Below are 25,637 nucleotides of genomic sequence, written 5' to 3' on the forward strand. Positions count from 1 at the left end.
CAGGAGCTGGTTAAAAACCAAATGCCCCAGCATTTCAGCTCTTTCAAACACCAGTCATACAGAACCAGGAATTTGGGGAAGACTAAAAAACCTTCATGAAAAGGCTCTGCTTCCAGAAAACAGGTGGTCCTACAACCATCCATTTCCCTTCCAAAGGGACAGACTCAACACAAGAACTCAAGAGCTAAAAATCTCACTGGTATTTAATGCACACTGAGCAAAGTTACTCTGGAGTAAACAAAAAGTTATCTCAATGTAGGCTCATGAAACTGCATTTCAACCCTCTATGGCTGAGCTTATTCAGAACTGAAGTAGCTGTAATTAGCTCTCACATCAGAGCTCAATGAAAAAAAAACTGAGTAAAATGGAGACAAAACCAAATGGAGACAAAGGTAAGGACAGGCAGAGTGAAATAAATGCTGGTACCAGAGCAGATCCAGCTTCTCAGTTCCTCCCATGCAAAGACTTCCTTAATGAATTTGGATTTTTAACTTGATCCCTCAAGTTCAGCCCTGAGATCATGTACTGAAGGGCATGAGGTTGGTCCTGCAGAGGAGCAGTACCCCCAAACCTTGGGTTTTCATCCAGGGCTGGCTGAGTACATTCAGGGAGAGGTGATCTGGGGAGCCCTTGCCCAAGCAGTGATGTGGCCAACAAGCCACACAAGATAAAAGGCTGAAATTCTTCCAGCACTGAGGACTGCCTGCCAGATCCTGAGACAAGAGATGACACTGCTCACTGCTGGTCACACCCTGAGCTGGGACTGCACTCAACAAAGCACAAAGAGCTGATTAATTTGGTTCATGTAAGATACAGCATGGGGCTCAGCACCCTGTGGACTCCTGCTGCATTGCTACTGAAGCTGTAACTGGGGCTGCCTGGCCTGGCACTCCCTCCCCAGAGTGGGTATTTATAGGTTGTTAGAAGTGCTGAGGACTTTCAGCCACAGAATCTGACTTCAGCCTTCTCAGTAAAAATTTCCACTAACAAATTTGCTTTAATTTCAATTTCTGGGGTTCTCTTTCATTTCTAATCACCCACCTGCCACCTAAACAGCCCTTGGTAGCTTAGCCTGGCTGATCCTGACTGGTACCAGTTAAATGTCAGCAGAAACAACTGATTAAGGCAGGGGTCTGGAAAGAGTCCTCTGTTGAGGCTTGGAATCTCACAGTCACTTGAAGATGTGATGTTTTTCTTGGGGGCTGTGTGCCTTGACCCATTCTGCAGTTCTCAGGGAAGCACAAATACTTTGTGAAGCATGGTGAGGAACAGCCTTTTACAGAGCAATCACCAGCTCACCAAACTAAAGCCCTCTGAGGTTTTGCTGAAGCCCTGGACCATAACAGCAAGATCACCTCATTTCTGCTCTTCAGTTGACCAGGATCCAAAATCTATATAAACAACTACAGCAGGCACTCATGGCTCAAAGTCCAGCTTTGATTGGCATTAAATTACATTTGGCTAAATGCACCAGGGATGTAGCTCAAGTCTGTTAAATCATGGACAGCTGGTACCTTATTAAATCTTTAATTTCACAGCAATCTCTTGGTGCTGGTACCTTTGCTTCCTGACATCTCAGCCTTTTGAGTGTTAATGATTGGCAAAATGAGTCTAGCCAAACCTGAAGGACTTCATTACCAATTTAAATCAAAATACCAACCTCTTCACAGTATTTTCTGCTTATATTTATCTTTCTGCCAAGGACTTCAGGTCATCAGCCCCATCAAGGTAGATCTTAGGAGTAGCCACCTACCAAAGCTGAGTTAAAAATAGTTCAGGGGTATAATGCAAAACATGTCTTCACAAATCATCTCTGCAGAGCTGAAGGAAACCTCCAGCACCACCACTAACCACTGCCGTCCTACAGGTCTCAGCCTCCAAGCACAGCTTTAAAGCATGGCCAGGAATGATCTAGCAGCCCCTTGGAGCTACCAAAGACTCATTCAGAGCTGGCTCAGAGTTCATCCGTGCCAAGTGAGCAACTTGTGTTGGAATACAGGAAATGTAACGTGCACTGGGACAGCCCCAGCAGCTTGAGGCAGCAAACACTGCAGCAGCACAGAGGGGAATACTCACACTCAGCAGGAGGCACTTGTTTTCCTTGATGGCACCTATGCAGCCCACGAAGCCAATGACCAAGACACATGTCCCTGTGACAATCAGCAGGTTGGCAGCTGACAGGGATGGGAAAGAAGAGGAGAGGGTGGCAAAGTTCCCTTGGGTAACAGCCAGCCAGATGCCTACTCCAAGGATTCCACAGCCTCCCAACTGGGAAAATAAAGAGAAACAGAGAAATTTAGTTACACTGATATTAATTCATATCAATATGGAAGCAGTAGAACAGCTGTGCTGGGGTAAATCCAGCAGTCATACCTGCAAAGAAATGAGCTTTCCCTGTGGCACTTTCAGTAGGGAAAACAGAAAAATGAGAAAGAAATAAAACTTGTGGAGGGGGAACTCACCAGTAAGATGTAACACTCAAGAAAAAGACTCAGATTTCCTAAATCCGAGACACAAAGTCAAATATCAGCTCTCCTCTCTAGTGAAAAAGGAGAGGAAAGGAGAAATTCCCAAAGGTTTGGATCTCAAAGGGACTGAAAAAATCCATATCCTATTTAGATACCTCAGAAAACTGCCCAGAATGGCTGAAGCACTTGGATCCCCTCTTCTTCCCATCCCAATACCCCACCTCCTGTCCTCATCACATCACATAAACAACCCCAGAGCATCCCCTAGCAGGACACTTCTTCAGTTCTAGTCCAAGGTCCAGGCTCCCTTGGAAGCACAAGAGCATTTAGAGGAGGAATGATCCCTCCTGGAATCATTAAAATTAAGCTCCTAATGTGGTCACTGGTTTGGTTACTCAGTTCCCAGCTGAGGACTTGGCTGCTTTAGAAGTTTGAAAGGGAAGCAGCAGTGCAGGCTCCCCATGGCAGTGCAGGGAACAGCCACCCAAAATCATAACATTAAAAATCATTATACACACAAGGAACTTTTTTAGAAGGCAAATGTTTATCAGCACTATTCATAAAATTGCCAGGAAGCCTGCAGAATTTTAACAATCTGAGGAAAGGGTTGGACTTGGTGATCTCTGAGGTCCCTTCCAACCCAGCCCATTCCATGATTCTACGTTCTAATGGGCAAGAAAATAAATTATTCAGACTTCAGTGCATACGTAGAGAATTGATCTTAAATTATGGTAAACAAAGTAATCCCAAACAGCCCTGGATATATGCATGATGTTGGAGAATTACTGATGCCATGCTCTTAAAATACTGCAGGAGAAATTGTCTCACTGGTCATGATAATGGTGGTGCTGTCTTTCAGAGGGTTTTTTATTGATTTTGTTACATGGAAAGTGCATCTAATCAAGGCTTCTCATGTTGTATCTGATTCAGATCTACGCATCAGACTTTCTTTTGGAGAAAATAATTCCCTGTATATTAAAATAAAAACAGAATTTAGTAAGTGGAAGGTATGACTTGTTGTAATTAAACTCACTCAATTTGGAGGGGTTTCTAACCCAGTCTTCCCATACTCAAACTGGAAGAGCTTTCTCAGTCCCACAGTTACTCTTGCCTCCCCATCTAACTATGGTGTAGGAGGATACAATGGAAAAATCAGCAGCAAGATATTAATAGTAGTGATGTGAACATTATCCAAGAAATGTTCTGTAATGTCAGAAATACTTAAATTACTGTTCCTTTGAGCCAGACACACAGAGGAGGTGCAAATAGAACAGACATTTACACTGAGAGAATCAAATCTGAGTCGAGGATCTTGCATGGAGAAAGCAGGAGTGGTGTGAGAATGCAGAGGCTGCAATGCTCCATGCAACCACATCCAAACAAATGCTGGGTGCAGCTGCCTGCCTTGGAGTGAGGAATATCCACTTGTGGAAAACAGCTCCCAGCACACCCCCTACTTCCAGAAAATGCCTTCAAACCAGCAGTAAAAAGGGGTAGGAAGTGGGGAGTGAAGGCCCTTCCTACCTTTAGCATCTCTGGAGCTCTGCAGTGCAGAACTGATGGGTATGAGCAGACCTCATGGGAAGGTGATGGACTGAGCTGTCCCATTTGAGCAATAATTTAAAACAAATAAGGAAAAAATATTGAAAAAAGATCAGAGAGTAGTGACTTCCTGGGAGTGAAGAGATTGGACCAGCAGCAATCCATAAACATCAGCACGGAATGGGAAAGGTGAACAGAGGATTATCACTCATTATTATTGAGATTAAAAAAGCTGGAGGTTAGCTGGCCTGCAGGCTGAAAACCAATAAAAGCAAGTACTTCCTCACTAAAAATTTCATTAAATCCTGGAATTCATTGTCACAGAGTTTTGTGGGTGTCAAAATATCAGCAGGTTCAAAAAGGGATTACACAAATCAAGGGCAATGTATCCAAGTATTTATTAAAAAATGATATTTTGGAGCCTTTGCAGGGAAGACCTTTACCCATTAATCTGAACAGCTGGTAAAAATGGCCCTGTTCTCTTTCTTATTTCTCATTTTCTCTCTAAGCAGCCCTAAACGACCATGACCAATAATAGGGTGCTCAGCTAGATGCAATTTTTTCAGCATTATGGGCATTTGTATGTTCTGCTTACTTCACTCTCTTTTCCTCCTTAGTTTTAATGGTCACCTACAGTTTGAATTTAATTTTTTGCTTGCTTGCTTGCTTTGCTTGGCATGAGCCTGTTTTCAGAGTCAATGTTATGGATACAGACAACAATCAGAGTTAATTCCCCATATCTCCTTACCTACACACCATGCTTTTGTATATGCAAAGCATATCTTACTTCAAACCAAAACGTAGAAATCTGATCATACATCGAATTTTGAAACAGATTTCTCTCAGATCCACTGGACCTTTAAGAGCTACATTTCTTTTCCATAAGGATCATATGCATATGCAGACTCTTCTCTCTCAGCCTTAGCAAATCTTGAGTAAGACCTACTAACCTCTACTCATCCAGTCCACGAGATTTTTTGCAGTTCTTTTACTACAGTACAATTTTAAAATAAATAAATAAATAAAGTATGATGTTATCTCTTCACACTCATCTATTTCCTTCTCCTCTGCACTCCTGCCCTCTGTTCTTGCAGCCACGGACCAGGTTTTCAGTAATGCTGATGGAATTGGAGCACCCGCCAGCAAAGTCTCAGCTATCAATACTCCTGAGCACTTGAGCTGTAATTTGTATAAAAAAATTAATGACAACTGAGTTTACAAATCTTCTAGATCACTGTAAAAATGCCTGATTTTCTACTTCAGGTATTAAACAGCCTGGCTGAATGCAAGTAAATCCTTTCCACCTCATACTCCATCTGTAACACCCTGATGTGGGCTGGCTGAGTCAGCACAGTCCCCTGAAAAAGGCTTTTCAGAGAAGCATAAGAAGGGTAGAAAAGTCCCAAGTCTTGGGACAGACCTCAAAAGCCTGTTGACATGGGGTTGCAACATAGGGTTCATCATGAGCTTTGTGCAGAAGGAGAAAAAAAAAAAAGAAATCCTAAGTTTAAAGAATGTTTATCAGCATGACGATAGGCACTTTAAATATATAAATATTTATATATATTTATATTTATACACTTACATAAATATATGCCTATATATTTATGTACTCATATTACATATTTATATTATATGTTGATATATATCCCCCTCTGTAAAAGGGGAAATCCTTTCTTCATTTAATTCCAATGGGTTCATGGTTCTGTTGCTCCTCAGACAGATCTTCTCCCAACTCCTACTGAATGCTCCATCCAGCAGACATTATTCCACAAATTACACACCTGGGATTGATGCTGCTCGACTCCCTGACTACGTGTGTTCATTCCCAACAACACCTACCCTGCAGCATGTTCTCTCCTGTCAGAATTTTATTTCACTCCATTAAATTCCTCTTCTGAACTCTTTCACCACTCTGTCTGTGACTCACAGAAGATGCTTGACCAGAGCCCAACAGAGTAAAGCACAGAGCATTTCAAATGCCAATCCCTCCAGCTCTGCACAAAAGCAGTAAAACTTTATTTAAATGTATTAAATGTTTTAAATGTTTTAAGTATGAAACTCCCTGTCTGGCCTTGCCAACCTGAGCTCTTTTCACTTGGCCTCCAAACCACTTTCAAACAGAGGAGCCCCAGGAGGGAGAGCCCCAGCCCTGCCTCATGTCAGACTGGATCATTTAAAAGCAGACATAAATAACACTTTCTTCCCCAAACTTCCCTGCACCTCCGGGAAGTGTCAGTGCAGACACAGGGGCAGCTCAGGGATGCTCCAGGTGCCAGCCCAGAGGGTAACAAAGGGACCTGAGGCCTCTCCCTCCCCTCCGCCATTTTGGGATGGGGAACCCACCTCAAACCTCCTGGGTCAGGACAAGGACCTGGAGGGCTCCACTCAAATTACAGCCACAAGCAAAATTTTATCACTAATCAAACCAAAACAAGGCAAAGGCAAAACACAAACTAGAGTCTAAATCCTTCTCCTCACCCCTCTGTCCTTCCCAGGCCCAGATCCCCTGTTCCGCCATCTCTACCTTCTCCCTCCCTTGCACAGGGGACAGGCACAGCCCGCACCTCACACCTTGTTCTCTGCTGCTCCTTCCTCTTCAGGGAGAAGGATTCCTCACAGTCTTTCCCTGCTCCATCAGTGGATCCTTCCCAGGGCACAAAGTCCTTCAGAAACCCCACCCGAGTCCCTCCTGCCAGGCACAGCTCCTCAGCAACCATCGCTCCAGCGCAGGCAGCCAGGGAGACAACCAGCTTGGGAAGAGTTCCCTTCTGGGATACAGGGACACAGCATCTCTTCCATGATCAATCCCAGGATAGAGGGACACAGCATCTGCTCCATGATCCATCCCAGGATGCAGGGACACAGCGTCTGCTCCATGATCCATCCCAGGATGCAGGGACACAGCGTCTGCTCCATGATCTTCCCCAGGATGCAGGGACACAGCGTCTGCTCCATGATCTTCCCCAGGATGCAGGGACACAGCACCTGCTCCATGATCCTCCTCCATGCCCACAGCTGCTCCAAGGTGATCCCTCACGGGCAGCAGATCCACACCACCTTCTCCGCCATGCTCCACCCCGATTCCCCACTGGCACGGGGACAGCTGCCAGGTCACTTCAGAATGTTGGGAAAACTCCTCTCAGGCACCTTCTCCCTCTCCTTCCCCAGCAGCCTGGGTCTCTCTGCTCCAGCATTGCTCTCCTCAGGCTCCTTTCTCCCACCTCCTGCTTCCCCATCTCCAAGATGCTAATCCCAGAGGTGCAAATCCTTTGCTGAGGGATGGGCTGAGGTGGGTCAGGCATTTTGGAGCTCATCAGAACTTCTCCCCTGAGCCACCCCCCTGGGGGTCCCTTCGCTGTGACCGAAACCGGCACCGAATCAACCCAGAAGTGGGCTCGGGGCTGTGCCAGCCAGAGGGACCTCCTGGGATTCCCATCCTCGCCCTTCCTTGGAGAAGGAAAAGGCTCCCAAGAACAACTTTGGCTTTAGGACATTCCATCCCACCTTGACAAAGACCAGGAATGGCTTTTATCAAACCTGCAAAGTCTACAAACCAGACTTGGGAGCTCCAGATAGGAAAAGAAACACCACAAAAGGGGCACTGATTTTCACAGCATCAGCACCAGAAACATGGAAAATGCTCCTTTTATCAGTTACCTGGTGAGGATGGAGCTAAAGCCTCAAGAAATTCATTATTCTTCCCTGGCTGAGTTCCACCCCTAAACTGCAGTCTTACTGAAGCAAATTTCGGGAGGGTTGAAGCCATCAGAAGACAAATTTTCCAGCTGACACTCTGCTAATGGGAAAGGGAATAAAAAGTCACTCAGTTCATCCCTGCTGTTTTAAGAGTAAAGTTCTCCTACTCCCTTGCTCCTCTGAATCACTGTTATCTTTCAACTCCAGTAACAGAAGAACCATACAGCCTTTATACACTTTAATACACCCTAAAACTGGTGTTTTCCTTTCATGGACTCAAAACTCACTGAAAGACATAAAACCTGTGCTCAGTCACATCCTTATGCAGCAAAGCATTTAAGAACTTGAGCTTAACTGCCCCTGCCTATAATTAGTCACTTCTGTAGGGCATTTAATTGCCCCATATTGCAAATTCTTATCAGTGAGGTTGCAAAAACTTGCAGAAATAGAACAGGTGAGGATGACATTAAGGCAGCATTGGTGACAAAAGATTAAACATCATGACAGAATATTAAAATATGGTGATTATCAGAGCAACAAGCACTGAAAACTTGCCTGAACTCTAATTCAAATTAAGTATTATGAGTAAGTAAAAATAGTGTGTTAATGTCAATGAAACACAGAGCAAACACAAGACAGGGCTGAATACATGGACACGAAAAGAGAGGGTCTGATTTCAGGTTATAATTTCAACTGCTGCCAAACTGAAAGTGTTAGAGCTTTTTCATCTGCTCCTCAAATGCAACTTCTAAATCCACCTGGGATGACTGTAATGAAATGGATACAGTTGTAAGAGGAATACATGCACGAGGTCTGGAATCAGAATTCATTGAATGAAGGTAAAAAATTTTTTTTAAATATGCTAAAATAGAAGAAAACCAGAGTGCTTTGGGGTCTCTGCTCTGCCCCAGCCATAAAAATAATACAAAATTATTAGAGTGACTTTGTAGTATGAACTGGCAAAAGATGAGACCTGGAGCTCTGGATGCAATTTTAGTCACCTGCTGTATACACATTATGCACACAATAAATACACACCCTGAGTACAGGGAAAAAAAAGAAGAAAACAAAATGGTAACAGTTGGTCTTTTATACAACACAAAACCTGTGATTTCTGTAAAGGAGATTGCTGATGGAAAAGTTTACCTTAACTGTCTGCTGCCACACTGGGACAAACTGAACAAAAATGAGGATAATGAGCATCAAACAGCTCTAGAGACCACAGCTGGGTTCACTGGCTTACCATAGATATCTCACATTGGATAAAATCCACATTATTTGGTGTCTTTAGTGCTCTTCTTTCCCCTGGAGGCACTGGATTAGTTTAGAGTAACAGGTACTGATTATTTAATCAGATGATCAGGGTCATATAAAAAACAAAGATAAAACCAAATTTCTTGAGGAATAGAGGGATGGCAGAGATTATCTTTCTAGCTCATGTTACTCAAATATTTTTTAAAAATCTGTGCTAACAGAAGAGTCTACAGGCAAATTAAATGCAAAGCATTTTCATATTGCATGTTTAATCCATTCACAGAGGTCTGTAGATAGCAGAGGGCTGGTTGCTATAGAGACTTCCCCAGTGAATATAGATACTATAGTTGAAATGCAAAATTATTTGAGTATCTCAAAAAGAAAACTGCTGCTACTCTGTAAAAAAATGACGACGGGTAAAGCTGATATCCCCACTCAAATAAAGCTTCTGAAAATAAGCACCTTGACTAAACCAATGTTTGATTAAATACTCTGAACAAAGAATCCCCTGCAATGCACCCTGGCAAACACTGGATTTAGGTCTGGAAGTTGAATGGGATCACCAAAAGTCTCTGTTTCCAGGCCTGGAATGGGGGGCAGGTGGTTTTCAGTAACTTGTTTGACTCTCTATCTCAAGGATGGTTTTAAGAGCAGCCCTCCCCTCAGATCCCAACTTGTGGTGATGTATTTCACTGGGATTCTGGTTAATTCTCCTGGTGGAGACCCTTTCAAGGACAACATGGTTTTCTTTGCAAGCATCCAGTCTGCAGACCAGAACGTGTCTTCCCCAGTTCCTGCAGCAGCCACGCAGCTATGCAACACCCCCCCTTCCATTCACCTGCCCAAATTTCACTCAGGAAGTGTCAAAAAGCATCCACAGGGTCACCACCCAACAGGGTCACCACCCAAGTGCTCTTAGTGCTGCCAGGGGTCTGGAAGTGGGGACCTCAGCTTCAGTCCCAGCAGGGACACTGCAGCTGTGGCCAGGACAGACAAATCCTCCCTGTTGTAGGAAGTTCCTTCCCACTGTTTTCCAGATCCATCCCCAAAAGAACAGGACTCCCAAGCTGACTTCTGGAATACCCAAATCTTTCCTTGAAGAGCTGAAGCCCTGCTGAGGAATGGAGTGCATCCCCAAAAGGACAAGGCAGGTTTGGGGAAGCAGGACTCAGCACCTACAAAGCTGTAGGACATGGCACAGGGACTCACACACATGAAAACTTTCTAACTGCTGTTTCTTAAGAAGCTTCTCCATATTCATGTTCACATTAAAGCTAAAGACACATTCCAGTCCTTAGCAGAACCCCACCACAGCATCAGTCAGTGAAAGTAACATAAGGTGTTGGATTTTCCTTGGGAACACAGACTAAAAACCAGTTGGGAGTGCTGAGGCCTCCCAAACACAAGCAAACTGTGAGCTGACAGCCCAGTGCAGACCAGTCCAACACAATCTGTGCCCCTCTGCTTTTATTCCTATTTCCCCTCCCCACTGACAGCCTCTCTGCCCCATTTCCCAGTGAAACCCTATTACTCTCTAGGCTGAACCCCTTGGCTGCCGTAAGAGCTCAGTGGACATTCACCATCTTAATACTCTTGCCTCTATTAAACCAAGCCAACCAACACCAAAACCAAGTGGGGCACCAGAGATGAAAAGAAACGCAAGGCTGGCTCCATGGAGAGCAGCAATGCCTACCAACAAAGTGTCAAACACATGAAGGCTGAGTGAGACCCTTTCTGAGGTTTACTCCATAGGATTGGGAGAACAACCAAACTTGTGCACAGCATTAGGGTGCTGGTGAGAAGCCTTTTTTAACCAGTCCCATCTGTAAGCAGCTGAGGTGGTCACAGGAAGGGTTTGGAGAGCCCTTAACTGGTTACAGACTTGTGAGCAGAACTCACATCCCTGTTACACAGAGCCTCACATCACAAAGCTCATCTTTCACTGAGCACCATCAGAAAGCCAAGTAAAACACATCCTGAATCTTTCATGGCTTCTCTTTAATGGATTGTTAGTAATATTTGTACAGGCAAGCAAAGTATTTACCACCATCACAACTGCTTAAAAACACCCTGTAAGAACTCCCTTGTCACAGTGCTATGACTGGAATAGCATCTCTCACTTCAGTAGTTCAAAAGCCTTGTCACAAAACCTTCTCTAATTGTGTGGGAGGACAAGAGAAAGCAAGGATTATTCCCTTGCTTTATGTTAGCAATTTTTAATGATTGTTTATTTATATTAGGCTTTGCTATGCAATAGCACATCTGAGGCTTTCCTGCACTCTTACTGGTTCTATTTATACACAATTGTACCCCAAGCCACCAACAAGCATGGGCAGTGTGCCATCAGTAATGAGTGCCACCTCAAATGATCTTTTTTTGTGAGCTAATTATCCCCAAAGGAAACATTAGGGTCCTTTCTTATCACCAAGCAAATCTCTGCTGTGGAAGTATTTCAGCTGGTTTAGAATAAACACAGTTAGTTACACAGAGCATCCAGACAGAGCCCGTGGAATTCATTGCTTTCAGATTTTATTTTGCTTTTGCTTTTTCAAGGATCTGGGGAAATGAGAGCAAAGTCCATGAGGTACAAATGAGTACAAACACTCCCCCTGAGCCTGTCCTAACCAGGACCTACAAACCACCTCTCTGCTCAGGAAGTCCTGACCTAAACCCCATCTCCTTTTGCCAAATGCTACAGGATACAACACACAAAGACTGCAAATATTTCTTCTACCTTCACATCCCTCTGAGCAGCCTTTAGACACCTAGAGTGGGATTCAGGTCACCTAACTTGAGATGGCAGTGTTCATGTCCACAAATCCAAGTGGTTCCTCACAGCCCCAGCCTGGCTATGGTGTCTGAATAGCTCCCAGACACCATTAATCCCATGGACCAGAAGTTCCCTGGCCAAGACAGAATGCCTGGAATTAGGGCAGCCCGGATCTCAGCTCCAACCCATCTGATCACATTCCATGTCCTTTGCCACTGGGAAGAAACAGGCATCTCCAAAAATTACTCCAGATTATCCTACAAGACACATCCAGGAAAAATCACCCTTTGGGAAAGCTTCTGCACCTCCAGTGACTGCAGGGGAAACAGACCAAAGAGCACAGACCTAAACATAAAACCCCTCCCTTGCCCTCTTTCCTAAAGGACAGAAAAGATGATTTTCTCTCTCCAAACATCAGGTCTTGAAGCTTCACAATCCCACCCCCCCAAAGTAATTTGGAAATTAACTCATCCAGCCTTATCAAAAACATGTATTTTGGGTTTTTTTCTTCTTTGAAAGAAGATGGAGTGGTAGAAAGATGATATCACACGGGCATTAAAACCTCCTCATGTGTGTGCCTGTTCCCCCCACAGGAAGCATGAAGAGTCAAATGATGTCAGCTCAGCATCCCAATCCATGAAACAGTTGTACTTTTGCATTTTTATGTTTGTCACTTTTTATTTCCACACTTTCTCTTGACATTCATGGGGAAAAAGCTCTGGAGATCCTCAATCATCCTGTGCTGGGGCCTGGTATGAGGTGGAAACAAAGACTTCTGGCTCATCTAAAAATAAACTGTCATCTCCAACACTTTCTCAGCACAACCCTCCATCATAAAGCATCATAAATTATGTATCTTAAGGTTTTGCAGGCTCACAGCAGTTTACCAATAAATGTTCTGCAATATCTGCTAAAAAAAAAGAGGACATAAAATCATTGCCAATGATGATAAACGATTAGGGCTTAATAACAATCAAGCTGAGGAAGCTGAAATGTCCACGGGGTGCATTGCAAATCAGATCTTACAGGTGGAAAAATAAAAAGTTTTCCAATATAAAAGTTACAGTATATTTACAAATATAAATATACAGCTTTCAGCAAAGAGAGGAAATATAGAGGAGGGCCTTGTGACACCAGGCTGTGGACTGACTCTAGGAAGTGCCCCCAACACAAAATGGTGGAATTTATTGCAAATTTAATAGGCAGAATAAATGAGCTTCACAGCAGAGACTGTTGCAATGTGTCAGTGTTGGCTGGAACAGGTCTGATTAGAAAATAAAATCAGAGAGACACAGGGGAGTGGGATAGAAAACCAAGTCAAAGATTGAGAAGCATAATTTATCCAAACAGGAACAAGAGGATATTTTGGATAGTGAACCACAGCTTTGGGTTAACTACAAAATTATCATCTCTGGAGAGAGTTGTAGAATTTTCAGGGCTGGAAGGGACCTTTAAGATAATCTAGTTCCTTTAAGGTAATCTAGACACCTCCCACAGGTGAGGAAGGTAGGAGGCTGCAATGGGACTCTCAGGATGAAATCTCTCAGTTAAGTTCAGGCTAAAAATCTGAATTGTGAATCCAGGGAAATCTTGTTTAATAGCTCATCATGAGGACACTTAGAGTCTGCAGCTGTGCTGCAGAGAACCTCCTCATAATTAATGACCTATAGCCACTTAAACCCAAATGACTGATTTAAAATCATAAATGAGCAGCTCAGTAACAAGAGAATGCCTCCAGATGATTTCAGCAGCCTCCACTTCCATTCCAGTAACCATTTAAGAAGCAAAACTTAAATGGCATCACTGAGACCTGGGATGGAGCCTGGGATGGCTCCTGGGAGTGGAACATCAGTCTGGGGGGTCACAAATGTTTTAGGAGGGACAGAGGTGGAGGTGTTGCCAAGGACCAAGTGGAGTGCATGGAGCTCTCCCTTGCACAGCCTCCAAACAAACAGACCTGCAAACAGTGCTGGTGTCTGTCCCATCCACACCACAACTCCTGGTGAAAACACCCTCTGTCATGCTGCTGCTGTCTCTTCAGGTGTGTTAGCTCTCACTATGCATGGTCTCATTTTCCATCCCAAAACACTTCCTTCAGATGCCACTTGCACCATCTGTACCCTGTGTCTGAGCTGGTCTGAGCTGGATCTCAAGATGTGATGGAGCAAGACACAAAATGGAAGTGGTGCCAGGGCAGAGGAACTGGCCCAAGCAGCAGGAAATTCAAGGGGATGTCTGGCTGTGGTTCTGGTACAAAGAGGCAGGGAATAAAGTGCACTCCAAGCAGGAGGAGATACAGGAACAAAGTACAGACTTGGAAGGAGTGAAGTCAGGAGGCTCTGGAGGAAGATGCAGCTTTCTCAGCCCTTGCTGCTGCCCCAGGAGAGCTGATGAGAACACAGGCTCATTGGGGATCTCTCTGAAGGGAGAAAGTTGCTCTTGGCAAGTTGTTGTCTGGGTAATTGCTTCCTTTTTGGTCTGATGAATCTGAGATTTGTTGTCCACCTTCCAGGGGCACTGAAAAGCTTATCCATTTCCTCCAGTTTATTTGGATGAAATGGCCATGGGATGTGCTCAGTTGGGCAGAAAGAGCGGGAATCATGATGAGGATGTGTTAAAGCACCACCAAGACATGCACTGTGCTACCAGGATTGTGCATTGGTCCTCCCTAATAAAAACTTGTTCTTGCAAAGAATAATTATCCTCAATTGTAATCTTTTAGTGTCATGGCTGGTGCAAGCAGCTAGAGCCAGTTTCTGAAATGCTTAAATAAATATTCCTGCCTGAACCCCCAGGGAGCTGTAACCCAAGTATGACACTGCTTACAGTCAGCTCAGTGCTGCATCAAATTCAGCTCTGCTCAGACTTTCTATGTCAAGCATTGTCCTGCTCTCCCTAGGCCAAGGAAAACGAGAGGCCCTGGAACAGGCTGTCCAGGGAAGTTGTGGAAGCTCCATCCCTGGAAGCACTCAGGGCCAGGTTGGATGGAGCTGCTGGGAGGTGTCCCTGCCCATGCAGGGGGAACTGGATGAGCTTTAGGGTCTCTTCCAGCTCAAACCATTCCATGATCCTGTGAAAACACAGTCAAGCTCCCCCTGACACCTTGCTCACCAAGCTCACACCTTGGAAGAGGCAGAGTAGAAGAGATTTTAGAGAGAAAGTGGGAATGGGTTCTTGCCTGCAGTCAGATCCCTGCTTCAGAGGTGCCTTCCCAGCCACTGCTCCCATTGGAGATGTTCTCCTCTGGCAGAGGTCTGATCCTGACACACTACACAAGTCCAGCAGAGACTTCCAGGACACAGATTCTTCAGACTACCCTGCCTCAGGCAGGAGCCCTGGGCTGCTTTTCAGCTTTAGTCTAAATAGCTGAGAAGTCAGGTCCTTTCTCTTTACATAGCATCCCCCCAAAAGATGCAGTGGGGACACAGCTGGGACATCCCCACAGCCCAGGGGACACAAGAGCACTTTGCCTTTAGCCTGCTGAACACATCTCAGGGCTTTCCCCTAAAAGGGCCTTTCAGAAGTAAAAATCTCAGCCTCCCTCACCTGTTAAGACAACAAACCAGAATATCATTGCCTTAAAGCCAGCTAGAAATGGAAGATTAACTCTGACAAAGGCCCACAGTGAAACCTTGATGTCTCTTACGCAGTGCAGCTCTCAGAAGCCAGGCTTGTTACAAACACAATCAGCTCCCAATAAAACTGGGCTACAGGGCAAGAAAACCAATGGCAGAGAAATCATTTCTCTCTGCAAAGCATCTGTTTGCTGAATTTATTGCTGTTGCCAACTCAAACTGTAGGATTAAATGGTGGCAATATTTGTAGGAAAAGGAGAAATGCTCAGCATTGCCACTGAGGAACAGTTCTCCTTCCATGAGGCCCCTTTTGCCTCCTTTGCCAAAGGGACCCCCTGAGGCTCCAGCAGAACAGAGTCCAACATTTCCCCAGGTGCCTCTCAAGGTGTTACCTGTAGACAGAACCATTTGGAAATGTGGGGTTAAGCAGGTGCCCAACCCTGCTGTAAACCCCAGAAATCACCTTTTACAAAGCAAGAGACCCAGGGAAGCTGCCCCAGCCCTGCAGGTGGAGTTCCAACCAAAGTGGTTTTGTCCCCAGGCCTCAAGATTATCATCCCTGAGCTACTCTGGGGACATTCCAAGACTGTTCTGCTGTTTCCTGGCCAATATCCAGCCCCAACTATTAAATTTTACCTCCACAAATGTTCATCACAGTCTGTTCCTGATGGCACTGGTGTTAGGAAAGCTCAGCCATGGGGACCACCCTGGCTTCCCACCACCTGTCCCACAGCAAACAAATTGATGCAAGGGCAGCCAAAGTCCTTCTGGCATGGAAAAGGAGAAAAAAGCCAGGCAGGCAGCAGGTAAGAGGGAGTTCTGCAGCAATTCCAGGCTCATCTGGCACATCTGAGAAACTTCCAACAGATTCACCTCTGAGGAGGGGATTTCTGTGTGATGCTGGAAGGCCACAGAGGAACCACCTCCTCAGGATGCTCTGGATGAGGATATCCCATCTGCCTTGCTGCACTCAGGGGGGGTTTTACAAGCAGTATTCACAGCTAAATTAACCCAGGTATGGCTCCTGCCTCCCACCCCCCTGGGGTCTGCTCTGGATGAACAACTACAGAGGAGGAATTTGTAGAGGACTGTTTGCATCCACTCTGTTTTCAGCTGAGGTTTAGTGAAAAGCACTAAAGTGTGGTGACACTAATGTATATATGTCTACAGACCTCAAGGTTTAGAGCTTGCTAGGTAGACTTTGATCACTGAAATACTTCTTCCCTGGGTATGAGGCAGGGTTTTGAGCATACTGGGGAAAGTTTACTCAATTCTAACCTCCTCCTGCTGTGTGTTCATGGGGTAAACCTGCAGGTAAGAGAGGAAGTTTAAGTCTGTCCAGTTAAACTCTAGTTAAAGTCTGTCTGCATTCCAAAAGACCAGAAAAAGCTGTCTGTGACACAAGAGGGGTTGAGGGAAAGGCAGAATTGCTAAAACAACACAAAAAGAACAAAGCTGCTTTCCCTCATCCATGCTCAATCCCATGGGTATGAAACGTAATGAGCACACTCCTGAAGGGGCATTGACTGGCCCAATCTCTGATGGAATTTAAAGTATTTCAGTTCATTGAAAGCATGAATCCCACCACCTGGTCAAACCCAGACCCTACAGAAATGGCCCACAGAAACCCAGACTTCTAAGAAGCTTTGCAGACATACAGAACCTTTCCCCATATGCTTTATCTCCCCCTTCTCAACCCATGCTTGGGGAACACAGCATCTAGAAACACAGAAAAGCAAAATACAGACTCCTTAGCTGTTTTTCAATTAAAAGAAGCGTTGGCAATTCCAAATAACTTGCTAATTTTCTGCCCATCAGCCAGAAATGAGTCAGCAGAGCACCCGCAGTGAGCTCAGGGGTCTGGAAACCCTGCTCAGGTCATCCAGTCAGACTCTGTAAATGAGAAGGGTTTGAGGTGGCAGCAGAAATCTCTCCAGAGGGAGGAGAAGCAGCAGCAGAAAGTGCAATAAAGGTAAAATAGTTGGGTCCAGCTTCCAAGTTTGTTCACCAAGAATATCAGTCTAAAAGAGGCCAAATACATCATGTCAGGAGTAAACAGCAAGCTGGCTCTTGAGAAAGTTTTGTCTTTTGACAGACTCCTGCTTGGATTTGTGAGCATTTGGGAAACAGGCAGGAATAAAACAGTTCTCCTCCTTTCCTCACCTTGTCTCAAAGCAGGTGTGAAAAACAAAACCAAAATTCCAGCTGAAATGAGACAAGAGAAAACCAGAGAGACCAGAAACCTGAACTTGATGTCTGTGCACACAGGCAAAAAAAAAAAAAAAAAAAAGATTTGCATAACAAGCCAGATCTTCCATGATCTTCTTCATGATCTTCCATCATGCAGTGCCAGGGACCTACCCAAATTGTACCTGGCACTGCTGTTTATCAGCTCCACTTCACAGAAGGTTTCTGTCCCAAGTCCACACCTTTCCCTTTCCCATCCAAGTGAGGTGCTCCCAGCTGCTGTCTCCATCATCTCCTCTGCAAATACACCTGTCTCCTCTTTCATTCAACAGCACCATCCTTACAGCACTGCTCAGCAGCTCCTCCTTGGTCAAGAAATAAGAAAAAAAATTAAAAAAGGGGAGGGCAAAAAACTACAAACCCTTAATCATGTTTTATTTCCTTAACTCGAAATTGTATTTACCCTTCTTTGTGCTGCACATCAATTCTTAAAACTCTGATTACACCCTTTACATGAATTGTCTTCTCAAAGGACCTGAACACCAATTTGCTAAGGATGGATGTTTACTTCATGTTCATCTTCTTAAAATTCCCTTGTCCTGGCACTTGGCAGGCTTCACTGGCTGATCTGGCACACCTGTAGGGGAGACTGGCACCATTACAAAGGAAGCCAAGTGAAACATGTTCTCAAAAAAACCCCTCTAAATCCAAATTGGAAAGCCAAAAAGTTGCCAAGCAAATGTAAAAGGTGAAACTGCTGCACTTCACAGTGATCCTGTGTGAGTGAAGAGTGTTGGATCTGAAAATGTCCTTTCTGGGAGTTTAGAGGGATGAGCACTGGGCTGGGCAGTGCTGGATGTGACACAGCTCTTCTCCTGGCTCTGTCCAGAAACCCATTTGCCACAAAACCTGACAGATGACAGCAGAAATGTTCTACCAACAGCCTGGCCATGCTATAGAACTTGTGCTTTGACATTTGATGGCTGAGAGTGCTTGTAATGAAAACCCTCAGATCCCTCTTCCCCTGCTCTGCAAGTCTCTCTACTTTGAACACTTTCATCTGTCTGAATTTATCTGGAAGAAAAGTGTTCAACAGGAAGGTTAGGAGAGCAAAGAAGAAAATCAATCTAAACCTGAAGGAGCAACACAGCCACACTTTTCTGCATGCTACCCCTTTCCTAACCCATGCTAGAACTCCAGCTTTTATAACTGAAAACAAATTACTTTACTTCTATTACAGCTCTTCTATTAATCATTCATCTCCCTAAATTAGAAGTTACTCTGCTCATGCAGTTAAGATTTGATGTGTGTTATATCCCTGCTAAACCAAGGACTTGCTGACAAAGTGGGGAAGGAGCCAGAGGTTAAAACCCCCTGGTACAGCCACTTCTCTGTTCTGAACCTCTCAGGTCTTGTAACAATTCCCACTAACTAAGAATTCCCTTTGGATGCAGAGATGAACTCCAGGCCAGCCTAAAGACATCAGTGTCCCAGTGTGTCCCATCTCCAGGCCACAGGAGCTGTGGGGGCATTGCTCTGGTGGAATAGCTCAAGTCATTGCTGTGTATTAGGGGACAAGGGAGCAATGAATCTGATTCACCAGGACTGCAAAAATAGCCAGACCTGGAAAGGGAGAGAGAATGCTGGAGAATTAGAAGCAATTTCCCTTATCAGCTTTTTCTTGCAGGATTCCCTCAGGGACTTCCAGAAATTAAAAACTGTGATTGTGCTTTCTGCAAAACAGAGGTGAGCACCTGGCTGATGTTTGCACCATCCAACTCCTTGCCTTTTGGAGGGCTTCATCCAAAGATCCCAAGCAGCTAGCAGCCTCAAGGCTGGGTTGAGAGGGGGGAGATAAAGCATCTGGCTTACCAAGGGCTTCAGGCTGGAAACAAGAAAGACAAATTTGCAGACAACAGCAGTACAGCAAAAAGGAAGCCCAAATACATGGTGATGCTACATGGAAAGAGAGCAGGAAAGCCTCAGCCCCACTGCTCCAGGAATGCAGTCCACAAAGACCTCCCCAAGCTCTTTTGTGAAAATGAAACACCACCAACTGGCTTGTGGGTTATTTTACTGAAAAGAAAAAACAATCAAAAAATGGGATGTTTACAAGATGCTTTTGAAGTGTTATTGCAGGATGATTGCATTTTCCTGCAGAGCAATGGGATGCACTTATTCAGTCACAGAACTGCCATGGTTGGGGCAGATCTCCAAGATCACCAACTCCAGGCAGCAACCCAGGAAAAAAAACTTTGTGCCCACTAAAGCATGTCCCAAAATGTCACATCTGCACAGCTGTTTAATACCTCCAGAGTGTTCACCATCCCTGGAAGTATTTAAAACCCGGCAGATGAAGAACTACATGGACAGAACATGCTCTAGTGGGTGATACAGTGTTAAACATTTATTAAATATTATTAAATATTATATAAATATTAAATTCAGAGGGGATGCTGACAGTTGGACATGGTGATCTTAGAGGCCTTTACCAGCTGTGACCACTCTGATTTGAGTTTGTTCATTTCTTTTCAACTTTAAACTATCCTCTGTATAGATGTATTTGCCTTCCTAATTGCAGATGTGAAATTTAAATCTTCTTCCCCAGTCTTTTTTTTTTTTTTTTTCCCCATCTCCTCACAGTTTAGAAGGCCTCACTCTTGATAATTTTTGTGACTTTTGTTGTGTCTGGCACTTTGGGGAGTGCCTATTTCAGCAAGCACTTTATTACTTCTCTGTTTGAATTCACTGCAGAGCATTCAGCAGGCTTTAGCACTGAAAGGATGAATCTTTGGAAGCAATTTAATCAAGTAGTGATTGAAAAATTAAAGGTGGGGGAGATTAATGTGGATTTAGGGTTTCTTTTGTTTGAAGGGATTTCAGCTACAGAGCATGGCAGCTGGAGTGGCTTTTTTACAGTGCTCTGAAAGGGAGAGGCAGATGAGAGGGGGAATACAAAGGAAACTCTTCAGGCAGATCATTTCTCCCCTGTTAGCACTCAGATGAAAGCCAAGGGATGGGTGACACACAGTGAATATTATCTGTGGGGAAATACCCTCCTGGAAGGTCAGCAATCACAAGCACATCTCTGCTTGGACCACCAGCAGAAAGGAAAAATTCTGCCTAAACCAGGAACAACTGAGATGGAATTATCAGCAGTAACCAGGAGCACACCCTAAACATGCACAGAACAAGGGTGTTTTACCTTTAAAACACAGGAACTAAGATTTTTGAAAGCTGGTAAGAAACAGTGAAGAAATAATCTGCTGGACACTCAGACAAAATACAGCTGAAGATCCAGCTCAGAAACAGTGCCCAGAGTGGTTTGGGGTGAAAAGGACCCTTAAAGGCCCTTTGCAAGGAGCAAAGACATCTTCAAGCAGAGCAGGATGCTCAAAGCCCCCTCAAACCTGACCTGCAATGTTCCCAAGTCTCTGTTCAGTTAGGAGGGAGTTCTATACACACAGATATATATGGATCTTTACATGTGTGTGTATATATATATATAAAAACTCTTGTAGAAATGCAGGTAAGCATTCCCTTTTCCTTTTGACCATTTCCACCAGTAAAGGAGGTGGAGCATGCTGCTACAGCTTGGATCAGATTTAAAATCAAGTCTTTGCAAGATAAAATCTCTGCATCAGTCAACTTAGCTGAGGGTACAGAGACAGCAGAACTTCTGTCAAACCTTTTGGTATGGCCCCAAGTTAGAAGTCGTTCCTATAAATGTATAGAATACATTCAGACTAAAGCTGGCTCAAAGTTATTCTGTTTATCTCACTGTAAACACCTTTGTGCAAGCACTGCTGGGGAAACAGTTTAAAACACTTGAGATCACCTGAGAAAAGATGGCAGAGAGCAGCCATGCAAATATGCTGCTAATTATAACTACTTTAAAAATAAAAAAGCCCTAACTAGACTGACACAAATCCTGCCTCAGGCATCTTTGGAAAATGTCAGATACAGCTTATCTTCCATAAAGTGCTGCAAAAATTAAAAGACAACAAAACCACAGGCAAACAAAGATTACCTGGGGGGTGTTAACAAAAGCCCTGTCTGAATGAGGATTACCAGAGCTTGCACTTCAAATTGCCTTATTTTTACCCAAATACTTCTTTTTATATACTTATATTTGGGCAGAGCAGGTGATTTGCATTTTCCTGTCACCCTTGCATGCAGAAGAACCTTTTCATAAAAAGTTGATTGAGCAGCTAGCTCAGGCTGTATTCAAAACACCTAGATTGATAAAAATAAAGTTCCCTACAAAATGGCTCAGGAGAGAAGTGTGTTTGTGTGAAAGCTTGGAGCAGGAGGAGCCTTTCTTGCTCCTGAGGCTCCACGAGCTGCTGACCTCTCCATTGCCTCGCACCAGAGTGAGCTTCTCTCTGTGGGTGTGTGTCCCACCTTTATTGGCCCCTGGTAATAGGGGGCCTGCCCTAACCAGGCACAGGTGGACTCACACCCACTCTTTGGCAACTCGAGGCACCTGGATGTTGTTTCTCTACATTTCCCCCCAGCAATGCAATGTCTTGGCTTCCACTGAGGCCTTCAGCCCATGGAGTCTCTCAGGCCAATGTTCTTCTGAACAACCTCAGGTTTTGTCCTGTATGAAATGCTTCCCAGTTGGGTACCTGCCAGCACTTCAGCTGACGCCCAGAGAGGCTTCATAAAATCAGCAGCTCTGAAAATCTTTAATGATTTTTTAATGAAAATTATTAATGTCTGCAGCCTACTACAAGAGTTTAGAACATGCTGGCCTGTACTTCTCTTCATGGCAGCCTCTCCATCTGCAACCTGAGGAGGAAAACCTTCTCCCACCATGTAGGGTTGGCATACAGCTACTTGGTGTTTGCAAAGCTGTACTGAAGCTGGAGAAAAACCAACTCTACACCAAAGAAAAAACATCATTACTGCTACCCAGATGCCTCCCTGCAATACAGCTCGTTTTCAAGACCCCCAGGGACTCTTGGTAATAAAGAGTTTAAAATCTTAAATAGCCCAAAAAGAAACCTAAAGAGTTCAACAGAGGACACCCGTCTGGTTGAGAAAAAAACCCAAAGACAAGGAGCCCCAGGTTCCTCTTACTGCCACTACCAAGACGCTGCCTGACAAAGATGTGGTGGCAACTCATCAGCAAGCCCAGGAATGTCTTTTTGCCACTGATTCACTTGGCTTGGGGAACTTCCAGGGCACTTTGTCTCCTGGCAAAACACCTGAAGCAGCCAGCACAGAGCAGCAAACCTCACCTGGGAGTTTTATCCATCCTCTTCCTGCAGGCAACCCCAACCCTCGAGCAGATCTTTTTAACCAGGGCTTTCTCTTTCCACCTGTGCATCCCAGGACACCCTGACCTGATGCTCTCCATGGCTTTTTCATGTGCACACACTGGGGCTGTGCCAAGCCCAGCACAGCTCTGCCAAGCCACTGCTGGAGCTCAAGTGTCCTCCCTGCCTTCTTTTCCCTTTCCCATGCTGTGCACAAGGCAGGTCCTCTACTACCTGCTGCCCAAAAACCCTGCTCAGCTCAAAGGAGAAGCCACAGTCTGCACCCTCAGCCCAGCACCAACTCCAGCCACCCCCTGATGCCACCTGATGCTGTCACCCTCCCCACTGATCCCAGGAAGCAGCCACTGCCTGTTTTTCAGGCATTAATCAGGTTCCTAAACCTGCAAAGCTCTCCCCAGCATCCCTGTGCTCTGCATTAAAGTGACTCTGGAAGAAGAAAGGTGTCCATCCAGCCCCTGCTGAAATGGTAGGAGGACACCTGAAGTGTCTGTTGGCTTCTTTAATTTACCATAAAAACAAAAGCATCAGCAGTGTCCCCGTGGCTGCAAGGTCCCAGCTGGGACAGAGCCACAGAAAGTCACTGGAATTTAAGACTGTCACAGTTTTAGAGAGGGAGAGATGCTCCCTGTTATCCCCCACCACCCTCCCAGGGGACAGGGAAGAATTAGGGATACTTTAAGGCTGGAAGAAAACCCTTGGGCAGGTTTAATGAGGCAGCCACAGCCAATTACAAGTGTATGTACAAATACGTAAAGATGGAGCTTGCCCTCCTCACCTGGCAATGCCTTCCCAGCCAGACCAGTCCCAGACTGGAGTGGGCAGCAGCTGGGGGTGCCCAAGCCCAGGGTCCCAGTGACAGCTCACACCAGTCTGAGAGCAACCAAGCTGGTGCTGTCTGGGAAGGCAGGAGGTGACCTCTCTGGAGCAGGGATGTTCTCCTGCAGGGAGGAAAGGAGGAGCAGCAGAGGGAGGAGACCTTACCCCAGCCAGAGAAGGTACCAGTGGGCTCTCTTGGGAGCCATTTCACACTGAGCACCATGGGCTGGAGCACTGGGATTGATCCATTTGGGTCACCAGCCCCATCCTCCCCTCCCATAGCTCAGCTGCTCCCCGTATCACTGACACAGACACAACCTGGAAGCTGACGGGGGGGGGTCCCAGGAACCTTTTTCTCTCCTTTTTCTCTCAAACCAGGACAAAGATTGAGCTCTGCCATGGGAAATCCAGCCATGGCATCCCAATCTGCTGAAAATTCATCCTTGCTCTCAAGATGCAGAGGGTGAAGGAGAGAGCAAGACCTGGCAGCAAGCTCTGTGTTTCACTAAAGGGTCCAATGGACCAGTCCTGACCCCCAGTTACAGCAGTGCTGGGTACAAAACCTCTCCCAGGAAGCTGGGACTGCTTGCAGCCTCTGGCAGGCTCAGATTGCTTTTGGACAGGAGTTAGAGCTGCTCCCTCCTCCTGGCCTGCACATTCCCAGTCTGCCCCATTCCCTGCACCTGTAAGAGCTTCCTCCCTCCTATTCCTCACCTGACACCTCTCTCTTCCCAATGCATTTCCTCTCCAAACCCTAAATACTCTCTCTCCTTCCAGCTGCTGCAGAAAGTTTCAGGTTGGGGGATGAGAAGGAGGGAGTAGCCCTGCCACGTCCTAACCCCTGCCCCACACCTGCAGATTTCCATCACTCCAGGTGGGGCACACAATGTGTTAAACTATTAAATAACATTCTACCATTCACCAGAAACATCACTGCTTGTCTTTCCCCAGCACTGCAGCTGCTTGCTGGTTTAGAGGCAGGGCCAGCAGTCAAAGAAGAGGTGGAGATCCATGGGGCAGAACCCTCTAGCAAGGGAGGGAGGTGTGAGCAGAGTAAAGCACCCCATAAAACACACCTGGGTTTCCATTCCTCCCTCATTCAGCCCCTAAGGACCAGAAACTGGGGCACTTCCAGCCCTGCAAAACTCCCCACTCCTCTTCTCCAGTCTCTTTGTCTGCCCTGGCTCAACCTTCTCTTCCCCCATCCTCTGTAACACTGTAAAACTGGGGCATTTTGGCTCACACCTGAGTTTTATATTATGCGTTTGTTGATGCCAGCTGAGGACAAGAAGCAAGATTCTTCCAAAGCAAAGCAATTTCTCAGTTTCTGCCTACTGTTACCCAGGCCTTTTCACATTTTCCCTGCAGAATATAACTGTAAGGAATGTTCACACCACAACAAGGTGGGAAAAAAAACCCAACACCAACATGAAAAAGTATTCTACAGTAATGAAACAATTACTGACTAATAGGAAACAAACCAAGCAGGAGACAAACACAAGGAAACGTTTTCTAATAAAGCTTCCTGCTCACTGAAGTGGCACAGAGATGTGTGGCTATTTCCCTTTAGAGGAATAAAAAAGCTGCTTGCAGCAGTGAGAGTTCACTGGTTTGTGAGGTTTTGCTCCTCTCCTGATACTTTAAATCCAGGCCATGGCTACAGTTCAGTTTTATGTCTAGAAGTGGGCTGAATGCAAGAGCATCCTGCCTTCTCCTCTTTATAGCAGCCCAACATCTCCAAGTGGGAGAGAGCAGACAGGAGCCTGAAAAAGAACCAAGGTTTCTTTCTGAGCAAGGGCCTCCAGGTGCTGTAACAAGTGAGATGGGAGGCACCTGCCCACAGGCAGAGCTTTGGGGTTGGGTAGAAATAAGAATATTTGTCCCAAAACAGCATCCCTGACAAAGTGCACCCAGGTGGAGGTCTCTTTCAGGAGCCATCTGGGCTCTGCTCTCTCAAGGACAGATCCTCATCTGGGGAACCCCCCTGAGAAACAGGGCCCTATTCTGGCAGGAGCATCCCCTCCTTCAGTGGCCATCCCCA

General features: G+C 45.3%; 1 protein-coding gene across 8 annotated transcripts in view; it reads right to left on the minus strand.

The window, feature by feature from the left end:
* The window catches only part of TSPAN4 (tetraspanin 4), a 381,566-nt gene that overhangs the window by 53,240 nt on the left and 302,689 nt on the right, over positions 1-25,637 (minus strand). For all 8 annotated transcript variants that reach the window (XM_030451175.1, XM_030451169.1, XM_030451174.1 and 5 more), the window contains one exon: positions 2,077-2,268. In XM_030451175.1, the coding sequence (XP_030307035.1) occupies positions 2,077-2,268 (192 nt within the window). The remainder of the gene's footprint in view (positions 1-2,076; positions 2,269-25,637) is intronic.

Source organism: Calypte anna, chromosome 5 (assembly GCF_003957555.1).
Source record: "Calypte anna isolate BGI_N300 chromosome 5, bCalAnn1_v1.p, whole genome shotgun sequence".
NCBI lineage: Eukaryota > Metazoa > Chordata > Aves > Apodiformes > Trochilidae > Calypte > Calypte anna.